General features: G+C 48.9%; 1 protein-coding gene across 2 annotated transcripts; it reads right to left on the bottom strand.

Moving 5' to 3' along the window:
- Positions 1-4,076: 4,076 nt before the first annotated feature.
- On the bottom strand, positions 4,077-9,298 carry GJB2 (gap junction protein beta 2). Of its 2 annotated transcripts, XM_074330129.2 has the most exons (3): positions 9,091-9,298; positions 6,888-7,308; positions 4,077-5,873 (listed from the first exon to the last, which is right to left on the bottom strand). In XM_074330129.2, the coding sequence occupies exon 3, from the start codon at positions 5,849-5,851 to the stop codon at positions 5,171-5,173; it is 681 nt and encodes a 226-aa protein (XP_074186230.1). In that variant the 5' UTR covers positions 5,852-5,873; positions 6,888-7,308; positions 9,091-9,298; the 3' UTR covers positions 4,077-5,170. The 2 variants fall into 2 exon arrangements, with proteins under 2 accessions (XP_074186230.1, XP_019571262.1); XM_019715703.3 differs by lacking the exon at positions 6,888-7,308 and having other exon boundaries at positions 9,091-9,296.
- Positions 9,299-12,063: the final 2,765 nt, after the last annotated feature.

The following is a 12,063-nucleotide window of genomic DNA, read 5'->3' as shown; positions in this document are numbered from 1 at the left end:
ATGCACTGACGGTAACCAGAGATTATGGGAGTTTGCTCATATCGCTCATTGTACCACTGTGAGAGGAAGTCGTATATGTGTATGTGTGTTTTGTTTTTCATTTATTTTCCGGTTACCCAAACAAAGCAACAATGGCATGATACCCCCAAACTGGAAATACAAACTGCAGAGCCAGGGGGGCAGTCAGGCTTTGTGGAGGGTCGATGTGCCCGTGCAGTGGCAGGACTGTCATAAGGTGGCTGATGCTGGCTGAGCCCCCTTGGCTGAGTGGGCCCAGGGGACTGGAAGGAGGCAGCGCCCTGCAGTGACCCCTGATGACAGCAGGTGGCAGCAGAGAGCCGTTTCCCATCATTGCGGTTGTTGGTGAACTCTGGGCCTGTAATGAAATCTTGGGAACCAGGGGCAGCTTACATGCACTGAGCCTCAAGACTTCAACTCGCTCCATATTGGTCAATGCACTGACCAGCATGTCCACATTTCTATTGGTGGAAGTGACTATAGAGAAAGCAGGCTATTTAAACTGACAGATGACAAATTGGAAGGAATTGCTAATATACTGAATATAGGGCCAGAAAGATCTGGATGGGCCAGAGGATGAACCCAAATCAGCAATAAAATTCAACAGGGGAATGTAAAGCCCTGAATTTGGTTGGAAAGTTTATGCCACATGCACGACAAAAGGAAAATGTGGTTTGCTAGGAAGTGGCGAGGGAGGGTGATGGGGAGAGGGAAAACCTGGAGACAGTATAACTGCTCCCGAGCTGGGACTGGTTATATAATTTACGATTCAATCATTCTATGGAATATTGTACACCTGTGAAATAGAACAAGTAGATCTACCTATACATGCTAGCTAGACAGATCTCCAGGGCATATTACTAAATAAGAAACTACCACAGAAAAGTTATGTAAGAATGCGAACTAACATAGCATCTGTGTGTGTGTGTGTATCTGGGATGGCAGAGAACAAAGACTAGAGGGTACACACTGGGTGTTGGTACTAAGACTTTGAAGCAGGGTTGACAAATGGGACTTTCTCTTTCGACTTTATACATCTGCATTTACTTCTCAATGCAAATGTGTTTATATATTAATTCTATAATTACGTAGTCACATTGGTGGCCTTTTCATTGAAAATGAGCACAGGTCATGAGGCTGTTAGAAAGCTAACAAGTTAGACTACATTAGTGATAAGCTGTGTTGGAGCCTGAGTGTGTTGTCAGCCATCTGAGGTGCTAGGTGGTCCACCAGAGGGCAGGACCACTGCAGGACGGTTCAGCACAGCTGTAATGAATCCGTCCACACTGCCCCTCCCTCTTTGGCCTCATCCTTCCCACTCTCCCCTTGATTTTGGTGTCCAGCCCTTCTCTCTCACTGGACACCTTTTCCTGAGACATCATTTGGGCTGCTTCCCGGTTTCCTTTAGGTGTCTTGGCAGACAGGCCCTTCCTGACCACTTGATACTAAGCAGCAATTTCCTTTGCCCCGTCACTTCTATTCCCCTTCTACCGGTTTAGTTTTCTCCATTGCAGTGTCTGTAGTATATGTGACCTATAGGGATGTGTTTACAGTCTGTCTCCTTCAACATGAAGACACAGGTTTTGTTTTGTCACGGCCCCGGTACCTAATAGCTGCTGGCACTCAGTGGTACTCAGTAAATATTGGTTGAGTAAATGAGTAATTGGAGGTGTGCAGGACCTGAATGAGTGGCATGTCTCAGAAAGCTGGGATGGCCTCCTGAACCCCATCAGCGTTGGGGGAGGTGGCGAGTTCCTAGGGTGTGGACTTCTAGCTGCAGGAATGAAATGCAGGAGGAGAATTCAGGAAGTCCCGTCCACATCCCTTGTGTGACCGGAACATCCACTCTCGGCCTTTGAGCGTGATACTGTTTGCCCACTGCACCAGGATAGTCCTATCGGAGGGCTGCTGGGAGGAAAGCACCTGTAACATGACTGACGAAGGTGTTCAGAGACCCTAACTAGATGCACCAAACTTTCTGTGTCACACTGTTGCTTTTTCTGTAACACAGAGTAATGTAGCTGTCATCACCTGAACTTTCATGCTGTTCCGTGTGTACTCATTCCTTTTCCATCCTGTGCAGCAGTCTTTCTTCTCCCTGTACTGTACTTATTTCAGGTTTGTGTACGTGTGCACTTTTTTCCAGCTCCCAGTTTATCCAGTTTTGCTTGAGTCATTGCTATCTAAAATGCTATCTATCATCTTTCCAGCTTGGGATCTAGCTAATGGAAAACAGATGATAATAATATTTTACTTAGCACTTTACTTTGTCAAGGGTTTTTGCATAAATTATCTTATTTGATTGTCATTAACCTTGGAAGGTATTCTGTAAGCCCATTTTAAGACGAGGAAACTGAGGTCTGGTAAGGGAGCTCCTGCGCACATGTAGGCCCTCTCAGCACACTGCCTGCTGCCCTCCAGCTGACCTTTAGGGCGGTGACAGCAATGACAGCCAGTGGAGGCCCAGGTCACCCTAGTGGACACCACACTGTCATGAGCTGACCCTGATCCACTCATACCAGTTGTGACCCAACACTTGACAGGTGACCTCTACGGAAGACTTGAGACCATGATTCCCAGTTTATTAACACACCTTGATCCCGCTGAGCTTAGCAGCACACACGTCCTGAATTCTCCTGCAGGCCGGCCTGTGTGAGGCCCGAAACGTGGCAGACCTGACACAGAATCGCTTGGTGGAATCTTAAAACACAAACAGCAGAGGTTTTCCTTACCTACTGCAAACTGCAAATGGATGATTTGAGATGTAGACTCAGGATTATCATTTTCAGATTTCAAGCTCTAATTTCTAGGCCTGTGGCCAGACCTCTCTTTAAGTTCGTAAAAGGGGTCAGAAGTAGTCTGTAATTATTTTGACCCAGACTTTTAATACCTTGAGAGTAACAATCTTCATGGCTTGTAAGAGTGAATGTCTATTTACACCCATGTGCTGTGCAACAGGCTGTGTTCAGAGCACGTTGGGGCATAGGGACTGTTTCTCATCCCTTTTCTAGCACCTGGATGAAAGTTGGCTGGTTTGGGTCCTTTTAATCCATGTAAAAAGTGTATGGTTCTCCATAAAAATACTCTTAATTACAGGTATCAAATGCCTTGAAGGCCTGGGACTGAAGGCTCTGACAGTGAAGGACAGTGCTGGCCGGCTGTCTGGGGCAAGCCGGAGGCCAGGCCAGCCTGCAGGTGGCAGCGCACGATCACCCACAGGCACAGCTGAGCCACCAGGCTTATTTCCCACGGAGGTGGCAGTAAGGAGTAAAAAGCAGTGGCCTAAGACTAGCTTTGGTTACATACAAGTACACAGGAAGACAATCCCATAGAAAAGACACCTTACAGGTTTTGTCTCACGCCTCAGCTCACCTTCTCCATGGACATCATTTTAAACTGTCAGCGTCCACGATTCTCCCAGGGGTCAAACTGGTCATGTGAACCGCCCAGCACCCTCTCAGCTACACACCCTATCCGCACACCACACTGTGCGTGTGTTTGTCAGAAATCTGGGGTGAGCGTGGGGTTGGACGGAAATCAGCTTTCTTTCTCCCTTCCCCGTCAAACTGTGGTGACAGAAGCATTTCTGTAACTGAGCAGAAGAGTCCCAGGATGGTGGACAGACACCCTGGAAACTTACCCCTTTGGTGTTATGACATTGAAAAGATTAACCTCCTCGTACAAAATCTGTTATTCTATTGAAAACTGATAGATTTTAAATAAGTATTATATGAAGTAATATTTTAATATTTTAGATGACTTTGAGACATTACAAAATTATTTTAGTTACAGGCATGTCATTAAAGCTATTTATTGTTACAAAATGTTTTTACAATGCTAATCTTGGCAAAAGGAAAACACCCACCCTCGTTGAAGTATGCGAGTACCACATTTTGGGATCCATGTCAGGCATACTGACACTATTACGGTTCAATCTGTCCTATAGAACTGCTAAATATTTACCTAAACCCTAGTTTCTATTTTTCAAAAATGTCTATTAATTCTATTTTCACTTAAAAAAATGGGAAGCTGAAGAGAGAAGCAAACAAACTTTGAAGTAGATGAAACTCATTTTTAATCACAGAATTTAGAGTCCAGTCTTTCCATTTGTTCTTTAAAAATAGTAACTACACCCCCCCACACACACATACCCATTTTGTTCTGCACCATTAAATTGAACTGTGGCAACAAAATATTCCCAAGCAAACTGTTTAAATCAGTTTTGCTACCGTTTACCACAGTCATGGAAAAGGCAAATGCTGAAAGGGGACACAGGGTGTCTCGAGTCAGCCTATAGTTGGTGGCAGTTGGTGGCATATCCAGTCTGTACTTCTCCTGCAAAGTTACACCCAAAGTTGTGACATGAGGCCATTTGCTGTCAGAAGCCGTGGCTAAAACTTCTAGATTGTTCACGTGAGAGAGGCGGAAATGCTCTTGGGTACTACATACCGCAGTTACTACAGTGGCCCCGTGGAGTATTAATAACTGAGAGACTGTATTTTAAATTCAATGACAGTATCTAAATATATGCTATTTGCATTTCACAATCTGAGCCTTTGAAATAGGAGGAACATACAATGGTTTTTAGAACGTCTCGGAGACCCAAAGAACTTATTTTAAAGTGTTCACTTGAAAAAAAGTATAACAGAGTTTGAAGCATTAGGTGACCTCGTCCATCATTAGAGACTAAAACTTCCAAAGTGAATAAAAGAACCAAGATTCTCTATGTTTACCTTTAATTAGGGGAGAAATGGGGACCCTAAGAGGAGCAACCAGACCTTCTCAGCATCCTCTTTAGAACCTGGCGTTTCTCTCCTTTCTTCAAAGACAGAAAAATAAACGCTGATATCCTTTCTTCAAAATATGGAATTACCAGGCACCAATAACCGCTACCAGCACGGGGTTTCATTGGTACTGATCTGAGTAAAAACCATTGTGGCACAGGATCAAGCCTTTGTTCACTTTAGGAGAAAAGGGCTCCATCTGAGGCACTTGGTGTTTCACGTGAGAGCTATAGGAGTTTCAAAGGGTTTTGTGTTAAGGTGAGAATCTTGGTCTTGGGAAATGCTGGTGACACTGCCTTGACAGCTAAGCGCAGGTTGCCTCATCCTTTTCATGCATTCTATCTTTTATCTAATAGCTGAGTGATGTGTTAAACTGGTTTTTTTGACTTTCCAGAACAATATCTGATGAGCAAATAACACAGCTCAGTGACATTTAGCAATATGCAAATTCCAGACACTGCAATCATGAACACCGTAAAGACAGTCTTCTCTGTGGGCCTGGAAACAAAGCAGTCCACTGTGTTGGGACAAGGCCACGCGTTACACTTCACGAGACGCTGCATGGCGAACCCATCATACATGATATAGAACACATACATGAAGACAGCTTCAAAGACGACCCGGAAAAAGATGCTGCTGGTGTACGTCCACCACAGCGACCCTTCGATGCGGACCTTCTGGCTTTTGATCTCTTCGATGTCCTTATATTCACTCTTTATCTCTCCCCGAATGAACTTTCTTTTCTTCTCGTGTCTGTGGTAGGCCACGTGCATGGCCACAAGCAGGGCCGGCGTGGACACGAAGATGAGCTGCAGGGCCCAGAGCCGGATGTGGGAGATGGGGAAAAAGTGGTCGTAGCACACGTTTTTGCACCCGGGCTGCAGAGTGTTGCAGGTGAAGTCGGCCTGCTCGTCGCCCCACACTTCCTTTGCGGCTACAACAAGGATCATAATGCGGAAAATAAAGAGGACGGTGAGCCAGATTTTCCCGATACTGGTGGAGTGTTTATTGACACCCCCCAGAATAGTATGCAAAGTGCTCCAGTCCATCTTCTCCCGTGGGTGGCTTGCACTGGGAAAGACAGAACGAACACAACAGAGGAGTGACTAACAGGACAGAATCCAGGAGATTTCTCCGGGTCTCAGTAAATAAGTACTCTTCTATCTCTTCCTGAGCAAACAGCAGCTCTTACCCAACCTCACCAAAAAGGTGAAAAAACTTCATTTGCCATAGGATTAAGAGGATAGTTCCTGAAAGGCCTTGAACCTGTGTTTATGCATTCTCCAACAAAGAGCAGTAATTCATCTGAGTGATTCACGCAACTTTTAGCACACAGTAAAAACTGGGTGGGGGCAAGGGGGTCGGGGGAGACAAGCAAAAGAGCTCCTGACTTGCAGGCACTAGTTAGTGCTGAGTGACCCCTTGCAGACACTCCCTGGGTCTTCCCATCACGGCACAGGCCACTCAGCACTGGACGAAGGACATTCAGAAGGTCAAGTTGCATGTGCTTGTTAGCTTCATGTTTCGGACGGCAGCACTGGGACTGAGACTAGCCGGGCCAACCTTGCCGTAAAGGCTGACAAGCCACATCTCCCTGCAGAGCCACTTTCCTTAAACTATATCAGTAACTTGTCATTGACTTGGGGTGTGGCACTGAAGTGCTTGTCACCCAATACACTCCAAGTTAAAATTTCACAAAGGGCCTCACTTCCTTTTTCTGTGCGAAAAGGAGAAGGAAACTTTCTGGAAAAGTTTCAAAAAGGAGCAGAAACTTTTGGAAACTTTCTGTTCATGGAGAAAAGCTGCCATGAGCATAGATTTTTGTGAAAGGCTTGTGTACGGACTGGTGGTCCTTACGCTGGACTGATTGCTTGGTTAGTACTCAGGGCTATCTGCTTGGATAAGTGTTGCAACTGTGCATTTTTATTGTGGGCTATGGATTTAATTTAGAAGTGTTTCTAAAAAGACACATTATGAAAAATAGAAAGTTTCACTCAGAGATTTCCCAGCGATGCCCCCCCTACAAGGTGACATCACTGTGCTGAATATTAAAGTCCGGAACTGAAGCTCGCTGGGGTAACATACCACTTAGTGAAAAGAGATTTGAATCCTGTGGATCAATCTGCCAGGAACCAGGGGCCTTCTCTTCCTCACAGGATATGATCTGTCTTCACTTATCCACAGTTACACCCATCTGTCTCAATCAGCTCTTCTTCTAGACAAGATTCCACCTCTCCACCATCCTGATGAGCAATCTGTTCTCCACCCCTTCTAAGCTGGCAGTTGAATCCTCCTTCTTCTCTTACTTAAAAGCATAATGATCCCCTCATTTTGAGCAAGTTGGGTCCTGTTCCCGTGGACTTTCTCAGCAGGCTCGGAACGCCGGTCTTTCATGAACGCCGGTCTTTCATCACCGAGCCTCATCTTGGGCAGGGGCACCAAGGTCTGGCTGAAACCATCCAATGCCCCCTTGGTCGGGGAGACAGCACACACAAGGAGAGGGGTCCTGGACGTGAAAGTGACGTAAGACTGAAACATACTCGAGAAACATGCTGCCTCACTTAGCTTGAAAAAGAGAAGCGTCATTGGGAAAAACTGGGTTAGTTGGGGTTCAGCCTTGACCCTTTACATCAGGCTGTCCGGAGGTCCTCAGGGGAACCTAGGGGCATCCCGCTGAAGGCCCACACCTCAGTCTAGTCCTGCCACAACAGCAGAACCAAAATGTATAGTTTCACTATAGTTTCACTGGCACTTTTTAAGTGGAAACAGGACAGTTACTGAAATGAACTGTGGACCGTACATTTGGCTAAAAATCAGGGGGTGAGGGAGCTTACGCCTTTGCTTCTTTCCAAAGTACCAAACACAGACCCCACACTCTTCCATAAACCAGTCCAATAATCACCAGCCTAGAAACCTACAGAGAGCCTTATTTTATTGTTGCTTTTTAAAGGTCTCCGTTGAGCTGTTTATAGACCCTTTCAGGAAGAAGAGCAAATCAAAATTTAATCTGCAAATAGGATCGGGATAACAGGTCAAGATGGGCTAACCAAGCTGGGTGGAATCAGCCAGGAGCTGCTCTCCTGCCCTTCCTGACCTAGCAGGTGGGTCACAGGCAGGTTCCTACCTGGCCCACACCCTGCCATTCATTGTTTGGAGCTCTGCCAGAGGCGGGGTGAGGAGCTGGTTCTGTTCTTTGGGGAGGCTCCGGGTGAATCACCAGGTTCCAAAGAAGGCAAAAGCAGTTCTTCACACTTAACTTCTCAAATCCTTCCTTTTTTGTTGGCGGACATTGCCCTGCTGCCTCCACAGAGCTCCCCACCCTTCTCACAGGTGCCTAATGGTGATTGACTTAGCACTCGAGTTGCGAAATGGACTCAAAGGGCAAATGGGGACATGGCTGTCACCACACATCTGGAGACATAGTCCCAAATAAATGCTCATAGGTGTCCAGCTATCGGAAGCTGGAGAACACACACTGATAGGCATGTGTCCCCTCCAGGAGGGAGCAAAGGGCTGATGCAACTGTCCTAAGGATCCTCTCTCAGCCCCACGGTTCTTGTCTGTAAACAAGTGTCCTTCCAGTTGGAAAACACCACCTGGAAACCAACACTCTTGGATTGTTCAAGAAAAAAGAGAAGCAACGAAACCCGTGTCTCAGGTTCAGGCTGTGGTGTCCCGCTCGTGGGGCAGGGAGTCCTGGCTCCTCTCCCACGACCGGGACTGATCTTGCTCTGCAAAGGTCACCTCCTCCAGGCAGGGCTCCTGCTTAAACGGAATTCACCTTTCCTTCCAAACTGAGCCTTTGACCAATTAAACACTCCTGGTGACAGCAGATTAAAACTTCCCGAAGGAACATTATTGACGATCATCAATCGCGCTGCTGGAGACTTGTTCTGGATCCCCTCTCCACCCCCGCGCGCGTGTCCTGATCGATCACGGCGTTGGTGTCGCCACGTCTCCTCCCCGCAATAGCCTGACTCCAATTTCAGAACTTGGAGTCGGAAGAAACTCCTTCGCCACAAGTTCGCTCTCGCCACCTGCCCGCCCACGAGGTCGGTTGTCGCGACTGCCCCGTACAGGGGTCTGAGTGCGCGTCGGGTCCCCCTGGGGAATTCGGTCTGGGTCTCCACAGCCCCGGACGGTCCCGGGTCTCCTTTCCGCGCCGGGGCCCCCCGTCCCCGCCGAGTCCCCTCCCCCAGGCCCCACCGTCCCGGGCGGTCCCAGGGTGCCGAGAGTCCGGCGTCGGCCTCACGGCTAGGACCCAGGCGCGCTGGCCCGGCAGCCTCACCTGCGGCGGAGGGAGCGCGAGGGGGTGGCAGTGTTGGCAGGGGAGCTTCTGGGGCCCTGGGTGGTCCCGAGTGGTCCCAGGCGGGTCCTAGATGGCCTCGAGTGGTCTTGACCAAGCTGCCTCCGGGCTCGCTGCCGACTGGGAGCCGCGGCCTGGCTGGGAGAAGGGAGCGCGGACGCGCAGACGTTTGGGTCTGGCACCTGCGGCTCCAGCGGCGCCTTTTAACCGAGCAGCAACCCCGCCCTCTCTCGGAGCGCCTGATAGTCACCGAGGGGTGGCTCCTCGTTGCCCGCCCCCTCAGCGCTGCGGGCGGGGTGCCTCGGCCTCCAGCCCCAGAGTTCCCCCAGGTCCCCAAATCCCCCCAGCGTCCCCCGCCGGCCCTGAGATCCCGGGCTTCCAGTGTCCCCAGGCCCCCGGTGTCCCCAGGACGTCTTCCCTGCCACAGACCCTCCTCGGTGCCCGGGTCAGCGTCTGAGGAGGACGCAGAGCCCAGGCCTCGGCTCGTTGCGTTTGGCGGGGGAGGGGTGGGGTAGGTGGGGTTACAGGACAGTTGGTGCTGTTACTGTTATTTCTACTTCGCCTCGTTCAAGAGCACTATTGTATTTGAAGCTCTGCTTTAATTAAAAAAAAAAATAATTGTTAGAGAAACAGGTAACGATTTGAAGATTTAAATTCAGGCCGGGCCGAGGCGCTCTGCCTCAGCGTGGTCGCCCAGAGCAGGTCCCCGCCTTGGAATCTGGGGGCAAGAGGGCGCGAGGAGGTGGCGCCACCAGTGCTGGCCGAGTCCCTGCTTCTCTCCCCTCCCCCACACCTCCATCCCCGCTCCCGAACACCTCAACAACCGTCTCCTTGAATGCCCTATTTGATTCGATCACTTTCAACAGTAGGCCGAGAGCGGGGGTCGGAGGTGCGAGGGGCAGGGGACGAGCCTGGCTGTGCCAACAGCCCTGGCCACGCAGGTCCTGCCGCCTGCGCCTCGGCAGCGGCGCTCTGCCTTTGCCCTGCCCTCGTCGTCCTTCTTCCACATTAGAGAAATCGCAAGGGGGTGACTCCATTTGGGGTGAGGGAGGCCCAGAGTTTTGGAAAGGAAAGAAAGAGTACGAATGAAGCCTACGACCCTCCTGTCCCCTGCACACGCACCACGGAAGGGGTGCACTGCCAGGCTTTCCAGGGAAGATGCCGGAGCAGCTCCGCTCTCCTCTGCAAACCTGACGGCGGATTATGAGGTCTCATGCTTCACATTTGGTTGGGTATTTTGACGTGTTGAGACGCAGGTGACGGGGAGTGGATATTCGCAAAGGAAGTGGATGGACAAGTGGCGCTGCACGAGCAGGCCGCGTGGGGACGTCGCACCGGGCCCAGTGTTCCTGCGCGGAGCAGCCGGGGTGGAGGTGTGGGCGCGCTCGCTCTCGCGCGTGCCTTTCTTTGGTCAGGTCCACGTTAAGCAAAGACGATGATAACTCATTCTGACGGCGCAGATCTGGCCTCAGAAATGGATTTCTATGATTGCCACCATGAACATGAAGTTTTCACTTTTCCTGGTAAAGCTGGCGCTCATCGCCACCGGCCAATTTTGTACCAGCGCACAGGAGCCTGGTCCCGCGGTCATCACCCCACCTTCCAGCTCTAAGACTTAGTCTAAATCGTGTCTGCTCACGAAGAGACAAAGCCCCAGAGCTGCCCAGCCTGGCTCGGCCCAGTGGAGAGATGTGCTGACTCGGCTGTCAGAAATGACAAGGCCAAGCTGGGTGGAGCAGACGCACCCCTGGTCTGGGTGCGCCTGGGGGTGCAGAGAGGTGGCTCCGTGGGCGGCGGGGTCTAGCTGCGGGCCCTCCCTTTAAGTTTTCGAGGACAGTGCCTTCAGGAGCTTGTTGTAGTCCTTCCTGGTCGGCTGGTGAAGACAGTTTGCAAGATTGAAAGTTGACTCACTTTCAAATTGACAAATCTCACCTTGAGTTCTAGTGTATCATGATTATGGGGTGCTGTTCAACTTCCTTTTCCTTGTTTCCCTTGACTTATTCTCCTGATTTGCATAATTAGTGTGTGTTGTTGGCTAACTGTGTATCCCAGCTACCCTACATTTTAGGATCTATAGCTCTACAGCTCAGCACTCAGCTTTACTCTGCTGTGTGATTTCTCCTCCTTTTGTGTATGTTGGGGTTTTCTTCCTAATCAGACCTAGATTCTGCTAGGGCAATAAATCTTACATATGTTTTTGAGTGTCATCCAGAGTAGAGGAGAAGAGGGAGAGAAGAGTAAGATAAAAAAAGGGTCTCAAGTTTGGAAATTTGAAATTATCTTCATGTAAGCTTAGACATATACACACTTAGCAGGTTGCACCATAAATTAATATTTTTATAAATCCTGTAATTATTTTGTGAAGAGCACAATCATATTGCTGCATTTTTTTTTGTGGTTAAAAGCATTACTTTACTAAATGTAAACATTGAGAAAAGCCATAACCATGTCGCCCTGGTTTCACACGTCTTCATATTTTAACAGAAAGCTCTACCCAGCCCTGTCCTGTGCTCCCTCCAGCCTTTCAGGCACCAGGGAGCCCTGGTGCTTGGAGCCGGCCTGTTGCTTGATTGGCACGCAGCTGTCTCATTAATTAACTCGCAGGCACTGAACAACATAGAGAGAATTTTTGACTTGGTATTTTAGAAAAAACACTGCTGTCTCCTGGGTAGGTCTTGAATGAAGCCAACAGAGAAGATGGGCAACTCCCAGGGAAGATGGGGCACTTGCCGGGCAACTATTGAATAACTGAGAGGATCTGCAATAGCCACACCTTGTCACTTCAAAGGGTCAGAGGTACATATAACTAACACTTTTATGTGCATGCTTAGTAGCAAGCAGGTAAATCCCAGGTGTTTATAACTGAGCTGAACTTTCATACAGATATTTAAAGTGATACAGTTGCCAGGTTATAAGGTGAAATGCTAATGCTTAAAGTTATTTGGTATTTTAATT

This window comes from Rhinolophus sinicus, chromosome 16 (assembly GCF_057876585.1).
Source record: "Rhinolophus sinicus isolate RSI-liver-muscle chromosome 16, RSI-T2T, whole genome shotgun sequence".
In the NCBI taxonomy this organism is placed as follows: Eukaryota; Metazoa; Chordata; class Mammalia; order Chiroptera; family Rhinolophidae; genus Rhinolophus; species Rhinolophus sinicus.
The sequence above is the reverse complement of the archived record's forward strand: the minus strand, read 5'-3'. Positions and strand labels throughout refer to the sequence as shown.

Excerpts from the sequence above, each read along its gene's own strand:
- GJB2 (XM_074330129.2), bottom strand. The coding sequence starts at position 5,851 with ATGGACTGGAGCACTTTGCATACTATTCTGGGGGGTGTCAATAAACAC.